Source organism: Aspergillus aculeatus (genome assembly GCF_001890905.1).
Source record: "Aspergillus aculeatus ATCC 16872 unplaced genomic scaffold ASPACscaffold_6, whole genome shotgun sequence".
NCBI classification, from domain to species: Eukaryota; Fungi; Ascomycota; class Eurotiomycetes; order Eurotiales; family Aspergillaceae; genus Aspergillus; species Aspergillus aculeatus.
The window spans coordinates 824,563-841,759 of NW_017962981.1; the positions used below are offsets into that span (position 1 = coordinate 824,563).

At 50.6% G+C, this 17,197-nt stretch overlaps 6 protein-coding genes across 6 annotated transcripts; 1 reads left to right on the forward strand and 5 right to left on the reverse strand.

The window, feature by feature from the left end:
* Nucleotides 1-184: 184 nt before the first annotated feature.
* On the reverse strand, nt 185-2,775 carry ASPACDRAFT_59674 (putative intracellular protein transport protein (Sat1); the record flags this gene model as incomplete). Its single annotated transcript, XM_020203472.1, has 3 exons — nt 185-1,062; nt 1,116-2,186; nt 2,244-2,775. The coding sequence occupies 3 exons, from the start codon at nt 2,773-2,775 to the stop codon at nt 185-187; spliced, it is 2,481 nt and encodes an 826-aa protein (XP_020057192.1).
* Nucleotides 2,776-3,152: 377 nt separating this feature from the next.
* rrg9 (mitochondrial ribosome assembly protein RRG9) lies at nt 3,153-4,415 on the reverse strand. The gene has a single exon (XM_020196052.1). The coding sequence runs from the start codon at nt 4,315-4,317 to the stop codon at nt 3,427-3,429; it is 891 nt and encodes a 296-aa protein (XP_020057193.1). The 5' UTR covers nt 4,318-4,415; the 3' UTR covers nt 3,153-3,426.
* Nucleotides 4,416-6,007: 1,592 nt separating this feature from the next.
* Nucleotides 6,008-9,358, forward strand: ASPACDRAFT_27479 (WD40 repeat domain-containing protein; the record flags this gene model as incomplete). Its single annotated transcript, XM_020199496.1, has 4 exons — nt 6,008-6,550; nt 6,606-6,877; nt 6,934-7,767; nt 7,825-9,358. The coding sequence occupies 4 exons, from the start codon at nt 6,008-6,010 to the stop codon at nt 9,356-9,358; spliced, it is 3,183 nt and encodes a 1,060-aa protein (XP_020057194.1).
* A 786-nt stretch (nt 9,359-10,144) lies between these two features.
* ASPACDRAFT_1855400 (uncharacterized protein) lies at nt 10,145-11,132 on the reverse strand. Its single transcript, XM_020197436.1, has 2 exons — nt 10,754-11,132; nt 10,145-10,629 (listed from the first exon to the last, which is right to left on the reverse strand). The coding sequence occupies exons 1-2, from the start codon at nt 11,117-11,119 to the stop codon at nt 10,156-10,158; spliced, it is 840 nt and encodes a 279-aa protein (XP_020057195.1). The 5' UTR covers nt 11,120-11,132; the 3' UTR covers nt 10,145-10,155.
* A 1,801-nt stretch (nt 11,133-12,933) lies between these two features.
* On the reverse strand, nt 12,934-14,140 carry ASPACDRAFT_42358 (uncharacterized protein; the record flags this gene model as incomplete). The annotated part of the gene is made up of 6 exons (XM_020201089.1): nt 12,934-13,011; nt 13,390-13,532; nt 13,596-13,646; nt 13,703-13,756; nt 13,815-14,057; nt 14,119-14,140. 6 exons carry the CDS (start codon nt 14,138-14,140, stop codon nt 12,934-12,936), a joined length of 591 nt encoding a protein of 196 aa, XP_020057196.1.
* Nucleotides 14,141-14,375: 235 nt separating this feature from the next.
* acuM (gluconeogenesis transcription factor RDS2) lies at nt 14,376-16,895 on the reverse strand. Its single transcript, XM_020205030.1, has 6 exons — nt 16,439-16,895; nt 16,302-16,324; nt 16,147-16,164; nt 15,764-16,037; nt 14,935-15,704; nt 14,376-14,879 (listed from the first exon to the last, which is right to left on the reverse strand). Exons 1-6 carry the CDS (start codon nt 16,653-16,655, stop codon nt 14,679-14,681), a joined length of 1,503 nt encoding a protein of 500 aa, XP_020057197.1. The 5' UTR covers nt 16,656-16,895; the 3' UTR covers nt 14,376-14,678.
* Between the last annotated feature and the right edge of the window lie 302 nt (nt 16,896-17,197).

A 17,197-nucleotide genomic window follows, 5' to 3' on the forward strand; every position in this document is an offset into this window, starting at 1 on the left:
CCCAAACCACTAGTCTCTCATTACGTCGTTTCAGTCTAGCGCAGCCAAGGGATGGACTAACTTAGACTGCAAGGAACCTGGTTATGTCCTAGACTCTATGCGACGTCATATAATCCAGAAATCGCTTATCTTCTTGACGTCTCGTAATTGTAGTAGGATATACATCATTCGAATATAGCTTATTTCAAATAGCGTATCCTTCGTTTTCTTCTGGCAGCCGCTCCCTGACTGTCTCGCCATAAATCGTGATCGGGATTGCGATCTCAAATGACTCGCACCCGATGGTTTCCAAAGCTGACATGACCCGTTCGCGTTCGTCTTCAGATACGGCCTCCAACAATCGCGAACCCGATGGCGCTGACCCGTCATGAGCATTACTGGTAACGAACTCGAATCGGAGTTCCCATTCATGATTGACTCCAGTGGTGAGAATCGTAGGTGTCGCAGAGACAGGGATTGCTGGACTGAAGACCACGCGGGTTGCGTAGAGCGTGTTCTCAAAATACGAGGCATGGACCTTGCGAGTTGCACGACGGATGCTCGCGTTCGACCGGATAGCCAGAGCCGGGGCAACCCGCTCGGAGCTCTCAAGGGTGGCACGCAGAGCGTAGCAAGGAAGTGCGGCATCGGCGAAGTTCACGGTGGCTATAATCGTCTCGCCTAGTCGGTGAGACGGGCGATTAAGAACAACAACGGCGATTCGGCGTCCATTGCGGGCGATCTCGAACCGATTGGGGCTACGAGATGAGTGAAGCGCTTGATTGCTTCGAAGGATGGCGAGGTCAATGGCATCCTTGCAGGATAGTCGCCCGGTCGCCGATTCGTGACTTGCTCGATGTTCCGCAGAAGCTTCGGGTGGGTGCAGCGAGTTGTTTCGGGAGGCTTTTTCAAGGATGTCATCCACGTATGACAGGAATTCTGGGGCCGACGTCCACGTAGGGCCACTAATGCTTTTGGGCTTCACTACTGGGGCTGGGTTCGTTCCGACCTTTTGTACCCTAGCTTCATCTCGGAGCAGCACATAGGGGCTCATCAGATCATGGCCCATGATATCTCCCTGGCCTGTAAGAGGAATTAATCACTTTGTTCTTAGTTGGCTCGAGCCCAACACTTACCATTGACTCCGCTGAACACACGGAAAGGTATGCTAATGCGGTTCACCCGCTGCGGCTCGTTACGACTACTCGGCCGTTGTGTGCCGATGACCAGATTGTAGGATATCTTGATCGCTTTTCCCTTGTGGCTAGCTGGTAAGCCACTTGGAAGAGTGAAAGAGAACGAATACGACTGCTCCTCCCCAGGTGCCAGGCGCAAGTCTACGAAGAGAAGCGACTGCGTTGTGGAAAGTAGTGGTATCGATCGAGACGACGAGACGCCTCGCATGTCTCGTAAGCCATCCAGTTCGTTGTTGGAGAGAAGGCCACTCAAAGACTCCTCAATTGCATTCCATTTGAACGCGCCCCAGAAGCCGCCGCTTTTGCGACTCTTCTCTTCGCTCGCAGCTGGTTTCCCACTTGGCGGACCAACTGCGCCCCCTGCTCCTCCGACAACACCTTTCCGCTTGACTTCCTCAAAGATAGATTGGTGGATCAGAGAGCCATCCACCGTAAATGAAGCGCTGATCTGTGCGTAGCCCATAAGCAGTGTCTGACTGTGAGGCGAAAGCCCCGGGGATTCCACACTTGACACATGTCGTGAGTGGCGGGATACAATAGGCGGGCGCGGCACTGTCATGGAATAGTTTGTATACTCGGACTGGAGAGTCTCTGAGGAATTGTCGCTGATCGAGTTGTAATCTCCACTACTTCGGTGACTTCCAGCCAGGCTGGAAGTTGACATGATTCTCGTTAGCTGCGGCAAGTGTCCCGGTGCCGCTAAAGCCGTCATTTCCTTCCCATTGGGTCTGGGTGCTGTGGGATTCTCTTCAATCGGCGATGTTAATGTTGAAACGCCTATATGGCTGTTGGTGTCGGCAGCTGGGGACGGCGGAAATTTGAAATCTATCGGTGACAATGGAGGCCGACGCGCAGGGGTACGAGGTGGCTCAATTGATCGATTAGGACTGTAGATATTTGAGCCAGGGCGGCTGGTGTCATTCGGGCCATCGATGTCGATTCTGGGGTTCCCGGGAGATGAATGAAATGAGGACTCCGTAGGTGGGAAGCTGCGAACGGGACTGCGCCCACCTATAAATGCAAGATTTTTAGCATTCAACCCGTGATCTCTGACACGCTATCAAGTACCTATTGCGGACTGATCCTCATATGCTTCATGTCTCCTTGGCAGGACCTGTAAACTTGCCGCGCGCCCATGACGCCTTAGTGGTCGGGGGTGGCTGAATTGTGATGATGTCCGGGGTGTCGGCTCTCCGGTTCCTTCACTATCAATGGAGAGTATAGAGACCGATCGTTTATGCTTGCCACTGGCAACTGAGCCATTGCGAGGAGTAGACGGAGGAGGGAAGCTGTGCGAACCGATCAACGGCGAGCTCACCGAGGATGAAAGGCGGTGCGACGGGCTTTTCTTAGCTGCTGTGGAGTACGAGCGACGATGCGGACTGAAGAAAAATTTCTGAGGTGATTTCAGCGAGAATAATGATTCGGAGTGGGTGCTTGTAGCTCGCGAAGGTTGTCTGTGGTGTGAGGTCGGACCCCCGAAATGGGGTTCCACGTTCGTCTCCGCAACGTTCTTGAAGGTAATAGTGCATTCCACATCTTCCCCCGCAAATATTGTCTGGTCTTTCCACTTCACAAAGACTTGGATGTCTGATGGCATGGCGGCGATTGGAATGCTCCCATGTGGTTTTGGGTGAGCGCGCGCATGTAAAACCAGAAGGAGGAAGCTCGGGGTAGTTCAGTTGGTTGGTGGGTACCAGCCGCCACCTTGAAGGAAAGACAACCTTAAACCAACGCGCCAGGAGGTATATATCACAGTCAAGAAATGATCTGATGTTTGCCAGCTAGGGCATGGCGTCAAATGGCGAAGGACATAATGGTGGAAGGAGGATTAGGAGAGCCGAAAGGAAGCGGGTGAACGTAGCCTAGCGATTCAGTCCGCTCCATAACGTTCCTGGCGGCGGCGGCAGCGGAGGAGAGGATGGGTTTACTAGTCTAGCCGAGACCCTTAATAAGTGCATACATCAAATGCAATTTACAACCAGATAAGCAGAACCCAACTAAGCGCGTAAGACGTCTACTGTCATGTGGGGTTCCTGATCCAATACTGTTCCCTGCTTGTTTAGAGCTTTGATCACTACGAGCAAGTGCGCTAGGACAGATGATATTGCCTTCGATTTAGAGATAGGAAGAAGTGAATTAACGCCAACCCATACAACGCCACCGTCCCGGCTCGTCAATGTACATCATGCAATGGTATTATACAGTGTTTGTGCTGTGTTTGTGCTCCTGCAAGCCATAGCGACGTCGTCTATACCTTGTCTTCATCGCCCTTAGCCTCGTAAAAGAGGACCTGCGAGTCTTGAATTTTTTCCGTATCCTTGGTAGGTGGTCGTAAGCCGAGCTCAGTCATGTGAGCCCAGATGCGATCGTGTCGTCTCTCCCATCGCTTCCGGCGATCCTCCATTTCTTTGTCTGATGCCCGCCATTTGCTCTTCAGAATACGTCTAATCGCCTCTGGCGAGACCTTGAACTGCTCGGCGAGAACAGGTGTGGTGAATTTATCTGGTGCCACCTGATGCAAGTGTCGGATTCCCTCTATCGCATCGGGAGAAAGCTTCTTAGGAGGATTCCATCCTTCCTTGAACTTCTCTTTCAGAGCAGCCTTCTGGGTTTGCCAGTGCTCTTTTTTCTTCGGCGGGCCAGTATTTTTGATGGCATCCCTCCAAGTTTTTGGCTTCCCTTCCGAGGGCTTCATTTTCGATCGATCGCCGCGTGAATCGGGTTTGCTGCGAAAGCCTTTAGCTCTCTCTCTACCAGCACCTGTGGCATCCGTTCGTTTTGTAAAAGGAACCCGGTTAGTCTCAGATGAGGATTCTGAGGTTTGTACGACGGTATCTGTCGAGTTGTCGCCACGTTCGTTCTTTGCCGGTGTGACTGTTTCTATCTTGTTCGTCGCATCCGGAGAATTTTCGAAGGTATCACTGGACGACAACAATGAATGAGAATTATGTATCTGGATTTGATGAGTGGAGCTGAAACTGCGTTGAGCGCCAGGCTTGCGATAGGCAAGAGGCGTTATCGGGAACAAGCTTCGACGTTGATAAACTCGACAGGTAGAGCGAGCAAGATCTGATTGAAAAGCTTCATGCAGCAGAGATGACAGGTGCATTCGTGCTGAAGCAGCCCCTGAATGCCACATGATGATGCGCTGGCTTGTGGAAGATGTCGGAGGCAAACGCTACCAGAAAAAAGAAGTATCGCGCTGATAAAATCCCGCGGGAGACTTCTAGAAACGGGGCTAGAACAATTTACCGCTTCCCCCAGTAGTCATGTGACTGGCCGACATACAACCGCTCAGTCAACTGTTGATCTTCCACTATCCAATCCACTATCATCTACGATGTCGGCAGACGGAATCGCCAGGAGATTCTCGACATTCTCATTGCTCCTGTTCTATCTGAAACTCGCTCACCGCTAGTTAATTCATGATGGCTTACTCACCAGTGAAGAGTAAAGAATCTGTGAGATGCGCGAATCAGCAGCCCCCTTGATTCGGCGCGAAGTCCATACTCTTGTCAGTGGTCCTAAGGACAACAAAGACTGCCTCGCGGCCTGCAGGAACCGAAACCTAGTCTGGACAATTCAAGCCAGTGCAATATACCCAGTGCAGCAGAGGACTTACTTCAAAGGTCAAAGAATACCTTAGACATTCTGCTACCCAACATCTGCCTGAAGCCTGCAATGTTCTTTGAGCGGTAGCGCAGCAATGAATGATTCGACCATTCAACTCAATATGATGACTCCCTAGAGCAAGACCATGGTACTGAATGAATAGGACGTGCCGCTCCGTATTTCCTGCCCATTGGCCTTTTCCCACCAAACGTTGAATGTTGACAGCCTGCGACCCCAGATGGAAGGATGAATTGGGTGCCGAAGTCAGAAAGGGCGCCATTCCCAAGGGTGGATGCTCTCCCCCCACAGGCTGGGGCCACTGAATGTCTGCCCTGTGGACATGATCAGATGTGATCTGCCTTTCGCTCACTGCCCAGGTGTCCCCGGTTTTGCAACAGATTTTGACGTGACTAGACCCTCAAAGAAGTGCGCGCCGAACAGCAAGGAACTAATGCAACAGACCTTCTATTCTCATTCTCTGCTCCTCTCCTTTCTCATTGCTGCAGGCTCCGGGACGATCAGACAACGGGGAGATCTCCCATCGCCGGGCGCTCATTTTAGCTTCCCGCGCTAAATACCCAAGGGTTCGTCCGTCATTTTTCGGCTCTCCGCCCGGCGTGGAAGGAGGAGCAGCTACAGTGTTTACCTGCCTCACATTCTTCTGTTTGTCCGATCTTCAAATCGGATGTTCTCACTCATTCTCCGCCCGCTTCGATCATTTGTCCAATTCTCCTTTTCTTCTCTTTCTCTTCACTTCTTACTGTCTCTCTTCTTTCTAGTCGCTCATTTATCGGTGGCTCAATCCATGACTTGATCGTGATTTGCTTACCCCTTCGTTCCCTTGAAGCTCCTCCGCCGCCGCCGCCGCCTTCTGCTCCCCTCTTCTCCAGCCTTTGCGCACCCGACCACTTGCGTTGGCCAAATTTAGAACGACGCTGCTTCATTAAAAACAACCAAGAATACTCGCATTGACTATATTTATCATTATTCGCAGTGACCGACACGGAAGGAGGCTTCGATCGAATCCCCTCCGCAGCCCCTCAATCGCGGCTCCTTCCTCATATGAGCAATACGACTTGCCAGTTCTCAGGCGAATTCATACAAGGGTCCATCCCCTCTAAAAAAAACACTACTCGAAAGTACCAATGCACCAAAACCTCACCCCTTGTCTCCAAGGCGTTTTACCATAATCACCTACAAACCCGCTCCGACTCGCCATGGCCTACAATACTCTGAGCGCGAAAAGCAAGACCAGCTCGGGGTCGTCCTTTCGCATCACACCTACAAATTCACCTGTTCTGAGACCCTCCACACGCTCTTCGATGCACAAGACACCACTACAACAGGCGATCCTGGCCCTCCAGACAGTAATCGGTACGACCACCAACTCGCCCAGAGGCTTCTCCAGTCATGCGGGGAGTAATTCCTTCGCTATTTGCGCTGGCTCAACCGTCGTTCTAGCGGAAATCGACGAGCAAAGTACCCTCCAGCAACGCTTCTTCAGGGCGCGACCTTCTGCGACCAGTGTCAATCCTGTCACGTCTTTCTATAATACCTCCACTCCTCCCACTACTCCAGACAGCAGAGCAAAAACTCCTTCGGGTACAAGGTCTGCAGCCCAAAGCGTCCTGCACGGTGGTAATGCCGGTAATGAGCTGGTGGAGTGCAATAGTCCACGTGGATGGTCATCTCGGGAAAGAGTGAAAGCAGTCACCAGCGTCGCGATTAGTCCGAATGGGGGTCTGCTTGCCGTTGGGGAGGTATGTCTCCGTAAATTAGCTTGTATCAACGTACTCCTATGCTGATATTTGTTAGACTGGATATGGTCCGAGGGTCCTTATCTATTCAACCGCTAAAGGCGCCTCTGGTGAAGTCCCACTCTCCATTCTGACCGAGCATACGTTTGGGGTGCGTGGGCTGGCTTTCAGCCCAGATTCACAGTATCTTGCCACCCTTGGCGATGTCAATGATGGATTCCTGTTTGTCTGGTCCGTGAACCCGAAGACAGGATCGGCCAGGCTGCATTCCACTAATAAATGCACTTCATTCATTCGCGACATGGCTTGGGTTGGGCAGACTTTGGTCACGTAAGTCACATTAATTATCGCTCTGTCTGGCCTACTAATACTAACAAGCTGTTCAGAGTGGGCACCCGACATGTTAAGGTTTGGAGGCTGCCGGACGTGAGACCGGGATCTCCAAAATCTCGGCTTACTGCCGAACCAAGCGCCAGTCCATCTAATCATACTCCGAAAGCTCTGTCTGGGAGAAATTGCTTGCTAGGCTCGCTAGCAGAAAGCACGTTCACCAGCGTAGCTAGCGTGTCTGACTGCGAGTCAGTAGTAGGAACAGACACGGGGGCTCTTTGCTTCCTGGATCACAACGAGGGAACACACAAGCTGTCTGTTGCCCATTACTTTAATTATGCTATCACTTCTCTCGCGGTCGATCTGGGCCGCTCATGTCTCTGGGTTGGTGGACGTGGCGGACGTATCCAGTGCATGACCTTGGCAAAATTACGTACATTAACCGTTCCATCTTCGCCTGCGTTTTCTGGTAGATCCTCAGTGGAACCGAGTTCAAAGGGACCTACCATCACATGTATGGGATGTCTTGGTCCCAACTTGGTGGCAATGGACTCTAGCAACGCTATCAAGATATTCTCGACTGAAGACTTGAGTGATGATCTGGATATCAGTGATAGTGATTTGGGAAACACTCTTCAGGCTCACAGGGATGCTGTCCTTGGTATTCGTCCATTCTCGGACCCCAATGACCTTGGAGCAGAGTTCTATACCTGGTCACGGAATGGAGTTGTCAAGTTCTGGGATATCACAGGCAAGTGCCGGGATTCACATTCGATCATTCTTGAGCATCCCACCGGGGTCAATGAGGATATCTCCAACGAGCTGAAAGTCTTGTGTGCTACTGATAATATGGATTGCTTCTTGTCTGGCGACAAATTCGGTGCCCTAAGGTATCATATTGACCCGATTTGACCATTGCTATATTCTCACTAACATACGGTTATCAGACTCTGGCTGAATCACCCATGGAATTGCATTCAAGAAGTTCGAGCTCACAGTGGGGAGATCACTGATATTGCTGTACATTCCTCCGCCCAGGGTCTTTTTATTGCTAGCGCCAGTCGCGATCGCACTATACAATTGTTTCTGTGGGCAAATGAGAGTCTTGTTTTGATTCAGACCATGGACGACCACATTGGAGCTGTCAATGAAATCATTTTCATTGATGACGGAAAGCGACTAGTATCATGCTCTGCCGATCGTACCATTCAGATCAGAGAGCGCGTGAGTCGCGAGGCTCACGGCGCGTCTGCTTTCGCGTACTTGGTCTCCAAAGTGATAACATTGAAGGCCTCGCCAGTATCCATGGCACTACTACCAAGAAATGAGAACACACTCATTGTCTCCACTACTGATCGCTTTGTTCAGCGCATTGACCTGAGTTCTGGTCGACAAACTCATTCTTTCCGGACCACTGACGCTGATTCAACTGATACAGTGGTCATGAGCTCCCTAGCTGTCTCTGCCGACGATCCGGAACATGATTCCCCTAGACTGCTCGTAGGAGTGTCAGGATCAGACAAGTCCATCCGTGTGTACGACTTGGACAGAGGCGTCCTTCTCGCGGCTGAATTCGGACATACCGAAGGAGTTAGCGACGTTTGTCTGCTCCCGAGGAGTTCTAAGTCATCGAGCCAAGGGAAGAAGTGCTCTCTAGTCAGCTCTGGGATTGATGGTCTCGTTATGCTATGGGATTTATCGCTGCTTGCTCAAGCACCTCGAGATTCCGTGCACACTAGTAATAAGGAAGACGATGACGCTCCAACCAAAGCTTCCGCAGTCTCCAAGCCTCCTTTACGCAAAGTCCTGTCCAGGCATGAAATTGCCGAGTTTCAGCGGCAGGAGAATCTTGCGGTCACTCCGACCCCTGCGCGTGGACATTCTCCAACATTTTTGCGGAAATTCGCTAAATTATCCCTGTCGCCTTCCCTTAGATCTGGAAGCACTTCTCCGACCTCACCCGCATTGACACCTAGTCGCCGCTCACCTACGTCTAGCATTCATCGAGACAAAGCACATACATCACCCTCACTCTGCAAACAAAAGCCCCCCAGTGCTAAGAAGGCCGTGTGTAGCCGCAAAGAATCTCGCCGTTCATCTATGGACTTCCGGGCTCGTGCTAGGAGTATGGGGAAAAGCGAACTCGGCGCACTCGATACGTCCACCGATCAAGTATGTCGAACATTAAAGGCTTACCGTAAAAAGCTCAACAATTCGACAGAGTATTTACATACTCAGAGGGATTTAGAGAGAGAGCTAGAGCTCACGCTGCGTGTGTTGGCTTCGCGGAACAGGACCCGTGAGACCCTCGAGAACGATACCGACAGCAGCGGCAAAGAAAATCAGAAGATGTCTGGAATCGGCAAGCTCCATGAAGACTCATATAGCACCGAGCGACTATCTTCGATGCCGGAAATTCAACGGACAGATTCGTTCGCGCCCTCAGAGATCTCTTCCCTTATTCTGAATGGCGATGATTGAACAAATGAGATTCAATGGCAGGCCCATTGCACTCTTCTACCAAATCCTAGGGAGCACAATACTTCCTGATCATCCTCTTTCCTTTCTGCCTCTCAGCTGTTATAAATTCAAGCGGAATCTATGCGCTTTGAATTCGCCTTGATGAGTTCATCGCTTACACCACCTTAGCTCTAAGCGGTTCAGGTGCTCCCATGTACTTGTTCCTCGTTTCAACCTCTCAATTGCGAGGACTTCGCATTTCAGGAGATATATCCTTCATTTCTTACCGGAGTTCTATGCAAGGACACATTTGAGTTTGCGGCCCCCATCCAATCCAGTCGCTATGCTGCGGCATCATTTAGTCTTCTCTCTACTTAGGGTGAGGGCTTCTCTCCTCAGCTGGGATTTTTACTTCTAGTTCATATGCACCCTTCTTAAACCTTCTTTATACTCTTCCTCGAGCGCATTTCTTTGGTGTCATTGGTTCTTTCCCGGGAAGTCGTTCAACTTCCTTTCACTTGCATCACATCCTTTATGTTGGCCTTGTTAGCTAAGCTCAAAATGATACCCATATTGGTCGAATACCATAGCAAGCCTAACTTTGATGGTTCTTGCATCGGGCTATGGATCTTTCTAACTCGTGATTGACCGTGTCTTCATCCGTGTTAGATTCTGATCGACCACCTAGCTAAATATAGACCTGTCACACTTGCCCCTCATATTTAGTTTGTAGCTGAGCCATAGACTCGCTCATACATTCATAATGCGGAGGTGGAAGCAGAGAAAACACTTGCCACCTACAGCTGAAACCTCCCAATTCAGACCATCCCACCCGACTCCTTATCCATTGACCCCGATCCTTCCACCCCTCCCACCATCAACTTCCCATACCTCGCCCTCAACAACCCCCCAAACAAACCACCCCCGCCATCCACCACCACCACCAGCAAGTCCGCCAACGCAATCGCCTTCCCCGCCCACCGCCGACACTCCTCATCCTCCCCGGCCAGATAGAAATCCACCGCCCGATTGAACGCCACCGACGCCATCCACTGCACCTCCACCGCCGGGAATTCGGTCATCTGCCAGTCCCGCACGAGGACCAGCACCTGATCGAGGACCGACTCCGCGAGGTCGGGCTGGCTTGCGTCGAGGGCCAGCTGGTACAGCACGTGCAGGTACCGGGGGAGGGTTTGATACATGGTGGTGGTGGTTGTGGTTGTGGTTGTGGTGGATTTGGTGGATTTGGTGAGGTCGGGGGAGGGGGAGGTGTGGATCGTTCGGAGGAGATGCTTTTTTAAGTTGTGGTTAAAATCGGATGGTGTGTTCAGGCGTTGCTTTGGGGCTTGATGGGGCTTGGGCTTGGACGTTGGAAGGTGGTTTGTATTCTTCTTCGTATGGGGGAGGGGGACGTACCTTGATGGCTTGGATGATGTTTGTGAGAGGGGTGGTGGTGCTGGCGCGGAGGAGGATGTCGAGGTAGATTGCTGTTTGTTGGGGGGTGAGGATGGGAGAGGAGAGGTGGATGAGGTTGGTTATGTGGGTCCAATTACTGCTGCTGCTGTTGTCATTGTCGTCGTCGCTGTTGAGATGGATTGAGGCTTCTAGGTCGAGTGCGAGAATGATGCGGTATTTTGGGAGCCAGAAGGTGTTGCTGTCTGAATCCAGGCTTGCGTTTGAAGCAGGAGTGGCGTTTGAGGGCAAGTTTGGAGCTGGAGTTGGGGTTGCTTTGGGATTGTAGGGCCACTGGTGGTAGTTGGTGAGGTTTGCTTGGAAGGCCATGCTGGATTCATGGGCTGCTGTGTAATGGGTTTTCTGGATGTTGAGGGAGTTGAGTTAGGGTCATGGATGATGGAAAGTGAGTGGGCAAGATGACCTTCTTTACTGGATCAGTGGTTTGGCGCGCTAGTGATATGTGCTTGGTTGTCTTTAGAAATTGGCAAAGGAGGTACGTGGTGTTGAGTGGTGGGTTGGTAGGATTGACTTGTTCTTGATATAGGGCTATGAACTGAAGGCTGGTAAGTCGGGAACTCTGGAGATTGAATGGAAGCGGCTGTCTTTTACCCTGATGGATATTTCAAGGAGACTCAGTGTCTGCTCTGTGTGTTCTGAGTCCCGTAGTCTCAGCGCCAGGTTGTAGCTCTTCTTCGCAAGCCACTCTAGCTCGTCGGTGGTGAAAGCGCCTGCTTGCTTCTGAGCGGGAAACCTATCTATGGCTAGTAGGGTTAGCTGACACTTTGTCGGACTTGATAAGAGGTCACGCACCTGCTTTGAATGCAGATATCATTGCATCTACTAGCCCTTCATATGCGGCATCGCAGGCGTCGAGTTCAGTGACAAAATATAGGATGGTAGACATAGGATTATTGTCAGTCGGCAAAGCTGATGGTGCACGCACTTCACACATACTGGAACAAACGCCCTGTCTGGTTGTCGGGTTGAAGGCCTTCCTTGCTCGAAAAAAGTTGCTGAAGACATTGAAATGCCTCTATCATCTTTCTTTGTCGAAATGCTTCCGCTATGCACGATATGATATACGGCGATGATGTCTCGACGAGCTCGAACAGTGCGTGCATATAGACAGAACCTGTGCCTTGTCAGAAGGCTAGAAACAGGGAGCAGGAGAACTGCCTACTAGAAGTACATGTACTGTTCCGCAGGGTCAACTTGCACATCAGATACAAAGTCAGCGGGCAATGTCTGCATTCTTCTGGCAGTTGATTAAAAAGTGTATCCGCAGCGGTTGTGCTCAGTGTCTCAGAAGCACAAAGAATAAGTCTCCTAATTCTTCGTCAGTTCTGATGGGAAGATGTGTCAATCTTTCTTACCTGAATAGCTTAGATCTGGTGTCGGAGAAAAGGGGAATGACTGGCTGTTTGAGCATGAAGAGACACCATTGTTCTGCGGAGAGTGCATCATGATCCGATATCGCTCGATTTATGTGCTTCCAGACTATCTTTGACTTGCTCAGCAACTAATAGTTGACCTTAGGATTGAGAGAATACCATCAAACAAGCTTGTTGTGCTTCTACGCTAAGGAATTGCGAGTCGAAATTCAGGTTTTCTACAGCCTCCTTAAAGAGTCGCATGCTCGCCTGTGTAGAAAAACATGGATCTGTCAGAGCATCGACTAGCCTGACAAAGACATGTTCGAGTAATCGGTGTTCCTGATCAAGGCACGGACTCCCAGTCATCTCAGTCAGGAGCCGCTTTAGTGCATAAAAATACATTTCGGGACTGCTGCATGTCAGGATAGGTGTATCAGTTGCTACATAGTGACTCACGAGTCCTGAAGCTTGCCGATATAGTAAAGGATCCTATCAAAGGTTACTGAGCTGCCTTTTCATTCGAGCTGGGCACCCGCACATCCTGAAGCTACTTTCTGAGGCATCCACCGCCTTGAAGGCGTCTTGTAGTACTGCCATGAATATCAGTGACTGCTCTTAATGATAGTGGGACAACTCACCTTGAAAGTACTGTTCCACATTCCTGTCCCCTCGAGCAAGAACTTCAAGCTCGAGAAGCCGAATTGAAAACACATTGCTATACTGCTAAACACGCATGGGCATAGAAGCATTGCTGGAGAATGGACCCACTTACAGATTTGAGCTGCTCGAGGGCTCTCGCAAGATTGTCTTTAGAGTCATGCGTATCAAGGTATATATGCGCTCGAACTGTTCCGAAGTCAGTATATGAAATATGAAAGACCGGGATAGTCCAGGGCCCACACCTAAAGCATGCAGAATCAGAAGCTCCTTATCCCGCAAAGCTACATCAGATTCTTTAGAACTGGAAACGAGCAGCTTGCATTGCTGCAACCCCCTTTCCAACCACTTCGCCGCCACATCGTACTGCCTGCATGACAGTGCCGAGCTCCCAACCTTGAAGCAAACATCCAGAACACAGCAGTCGCCAGTGTTCAACTCAGGGAGTTTGAGAAACAAATGATCTGCAATGTCTGGTCTGCCTTGAATCCAAGCCTGAATCCGGTTCTCCCCGTCAGCAGCGTATAGTACCCAGACTTCAGCTCCGCGCAACAAGATCATACATACCAAGTGGACCCGAAGCGCATAGTAATGCACGCTGCACTGGCGCAATCTCGCTTCACCGACATCTGTCTCCAAGTGCTCGAGCGCATCCAGCCGCATGGCTATCGCTTCGATGACTTTCAAGCTGATGGCGACGCAATCATGTTCTGAAGCGCATGTCAACATGGGCTGTGCCCGTAGCCAATGCTCGCTTTGATAGTCATACATACCTATGCAAGACTTGACCAGCTTGTTAGCTGTCTCCACGACTCTGAAACTCCCTGGTGCAGAGGTAGGTTAGTAGTGTCAGACATCCTTGCGGACCATAAGGGTATACCTGGACTCCTATTCGAGACGGCAGTGTCGAGCATAGCCCATGCGAACGCTTTGACTATATTTCCGCTCAGTCTGGATACCTGAGATTATATGGCAGGCAAGAGTGTATATACCTTTGCACAAGACCGCGGATGATATTGGGTCGCTGCAGTGGGTCATACGCTGCGTGCAGCTGTTCCACAAGTCCGTGCCTATGTGATCGAAACGCCGGCGGATGGAGGGGGAAGAGGTGCTTGTAAAAATTGGCAGATGGCTGAGATAGCTGTCTAGCTTGTTCGACGTGGCTGCATCCAGGTGTAGACTTCGGAGTTCGCGGCCGTCTGCCTGGATTTGCTTCTGGATCTCGCTTGCGAAGGCTGGGGGTGGTAAGTACAGTTCATGGGCGCACTCCGCTCTGGTACGAGGTAGTCTGCTTACATAGAATTGCCTCTCCTGCCATTTTGAAATTTCGAGGCGGGCTGCAGACGGTTGTTTTGAAGTGAATTGTCGACTTGGAAGGGAACTGCACGATACCCTTGGGCGATGTAGTGGAAGTGCATGGCTCGTGTAAGTAGGTTGCTACGCCGGACTAGGATCATAGCATGGTCCTGATACACAATGGCATCGGAGGCCACCTGACCGGCATACTCTACATCAGTATGGCACTACAAGTACAACAGACTTTGACTCTTATTAGAATCTCATTTTCTTGAACCTAGATTATGGTACATTTCCTGAAACTGAAAGCTGTTCAAGTCAGGAGGCTATAACCTGGCTCCTGCGAAGCAAATGACAAAGAAATGGATATCTATGGACCAAAGCTAGATCAAAGTGTGAATGATGACTCCGTACTAAAGCGAGAAATAGCAGATAAGATGAAGATAATGGATTTCATTTTGCTTTCCGCTGCGAAGGTAAGAAGTTTCCGATTATGAGAGATGGTCTGTTTTCCAAGGAAGTTAGTGTTCCATCACCAGTTCATTCTTTTGAGAATTGACTCACATGTTGTGGTTATCTCTTCGTATGGTGAACGAGAAGCAGCAGGGAATACCGTCGGTAGACGAGTTCGAATTGGGATTTTTCAGTGTGCAGCTCGTGAGCATTGCCTTTTGGGTGCTATCGAACGCAATGGCCCCGAATTTCTCCCAGTAGCTAACAAGCTGGTCTTCCACAATAATTTCATGGATAGCCAGTTTACCCTGTATTATGTTAGCATTCATCCATCTCCGGCCAAGGAGACCAAACACGACTCACATCGCGCAAGGACTCGATAGGAACGCCGATCAGCTCTGCCATCTCTTTGTTCCCTCGAAAGATCTCTCCCGTTCGTCTCCAGCAGCAAGCAGGAATAGCCATACTAGCGAAAACACGATCGTACTCCATCAGACTGCGTTCGAACCACATCTCCACCAGTATCAGCTCAATATCGGTCAAACTTTGCATTCTCTCCCGAAACTTCGGCCGGAACTTGTCCAGCTGTCGAAGGATCTTCTGCCGTGAAGCTTGCTGGAGGTGTCTTTCCATGTACTGATTCAACCTTGCATAGCCTTTGACATAATTGAATGGCCTCAAAAGTCCTGCGTCATACTTGGCTTTCAGGAGTTTGTTCATTCGCTCCTCTGGTGGATCTGAGCCCGAAGGATCAGCTGCAGTCATGTAATATGTCTCTCTTGCCTTGTCATTGCCCACTGCAGCAGCAGGGCCCTGAGCAGATTCACTCTGGGTTTGGTGAGTCTGCTGATTCTGATTCTGTTGCGACTGTGCCTGTTGGGCTTGCTGGAGCATGGAGGGGTTTGATCCTCCCAAGGTAGCCATGGAGTTTATCAATGTCGGGTCTGAATACATCCCATGCAGATCATCATTTTGAAAGACGGATCCATCGTCAAGAAGACTGTTACTGAGAAAGTCCCCAAGAAGGTTGTACTCGTTGGTGACCTCGGGCGCATTGAACATATAGGACGGATGAAATGAGTGCATATCTTGAAATTGGCTTTGGCCGCCAATCCATTCGTTGAAGGGAAGTACTGTGTAATCGCGTCAGTGATAATCTTTCGAACATCATCTTCATTAGGTGGCGTCTCACCGGAAGAAGACATATTGCCCGGCTGCTGCACCGAGGGCACAGAGGAAGCCGATAGGCCCATTGTCGCATCGGGGAGGATTTGCTGACCGGCAGCATCCTGGACATCGACCGTTCTGGGCATTCCTTGGATGTTTGGATACTCGTTGTTGGAAGAGGCTTCGTCATCCGCAGCCGAATGCTCATTCTCGCTCCGGGACCGCTTGGAAGACTCCCGAGGCTCATCATGGCACAGGTGGCCGATGTTCCGCTTTATACATCGTGTACAAGGTCGTTCCTATTAAACCAAACATCTCGCGTCAGTATGCCTGGCTCATTGGGAAACACCCTGTGCAAAGACGTTTCACAAAGGGTGTTGGAAGGAACAACGTTCAAGAAGGTCGTACCGAGTCGCAAGTCATATGCTGTGCCACGTGGAATACCCTCCTGTTAGCAAGTGAACCACTTTGTAATTTCGATCAATTTGTTCTCAAAGAGCGGAATGCCGCTCTAGACATGGCCAAGGAAGGTGGTTTGGCGGCCGCATGTGAGAGAGGCTTACCGATCGCCGACAGTAAACGCATGCTATCAGTTATTTTCGAATCAGCCAGCCATTCGGGACGGGAATCTATGACAGAGAGAGCCCACAGGTTCCTACCGTCACCCTAGCAGGGCCCATGGCAGAGACTATCTACTTACCATGATTGACCTTGCGGCGCTTCTTTGGACTCGAGTGAGCCCCCACCGCAACCATTTCAGATTTGGGGCCCTGCGCGCCCAGCAGTTCCTCCTTGACATTCGGAGTTTCTCGCGTGTGTTCGCCATTTGCTATGCTGATTCTCAATTTATCGGTTGTCCCGTTGTTGGGTTGGTGTTCGGGCCCTGTACCCGGATGCGCTGCGCTTTTCTCCGTCATTGATCGCTGGGCGCAAAACTGTTGCGCAAGAACGGGATCGATGCTGAGATCAATTGATTCGACTGGCTCAGGGCGCTCCAAGGAGGATGGCAAGTTGCAGACATTCAAGGCTATCTGGAAATTGGGTTGGGCAGTAACGGTTAACAATATCGCTTGCTTTGTTGCGGCGTCGGTCTTGTAAACTGCTCAGTAGAAATTGCGAGGATGCGCGCGAATGCGATCGGCTCATCGAAGTTCCCCGCTGGAGCGGGACTTGGATCTTTGAACTCCCGGGCTCCTCCGCATTGGGAGGGGAGGGGGGAACAGAACGGCGGCTAATCTGTCAGCCTCGGGAAAGACTTGGCCCTGGAGCCACAGCCCATGTGCCACATTAGACTAATCAAATAATCCCGCAACTTCTTAGTATGAGCATCAGTACTGGACAAAGCAGAAACTAGGTGCGTCGAATGATGTTTTAACTATAAATGCCTCATACAAAAAGAAAGGAACTCCCTCGGTTAAACTCACTACATGTTGCCTGGAAACTCTTACGTTTAACAAAT

Coding starts and splice junctions, on each gene's coding strand:
- rrg9 (XM_020196052.1), bottom strand. CDS start 4,317: ATGTGGCATTCAGGGGCTGCTTCAGCACGAATGCACCTGTCATCTCTG.
- acuM (XM_020205030.1), bottom strand. CDS start 16,655: ATGACGGAGAAAAGCGCAGCGCATCCGGGTACAGGGCCCGAACACCAA. Junction 16,325..16,438: donor GCGCCGCAAGGTCAATCATG/GTAAGTAGATAG, acceptor AATAACTGATAG/CATGCGTTTACTGTCGGCGA. Junction 14,880..14,934: donor CTATCGAGTCCTTGCGCGAT/GTGAGTCGTGTT, acceptor AACATAATACAG/GGTAAACTGGCTATCCATGA.
- ASPACDRAFT_1855400 (XM_020197436.1), bottom strand. CDS start 11,119: ATGGCCTTCCAAGCAAACCTCACCAACTACCACCAGTGGCCCTACAAT. Junction 10,630..10,753: donor ACATCATCCAAGCCATCAAG/GTACGTCCCCCT, acceptor AACTTAAAAAAG/CATCTCCTCCGAACGATCCA.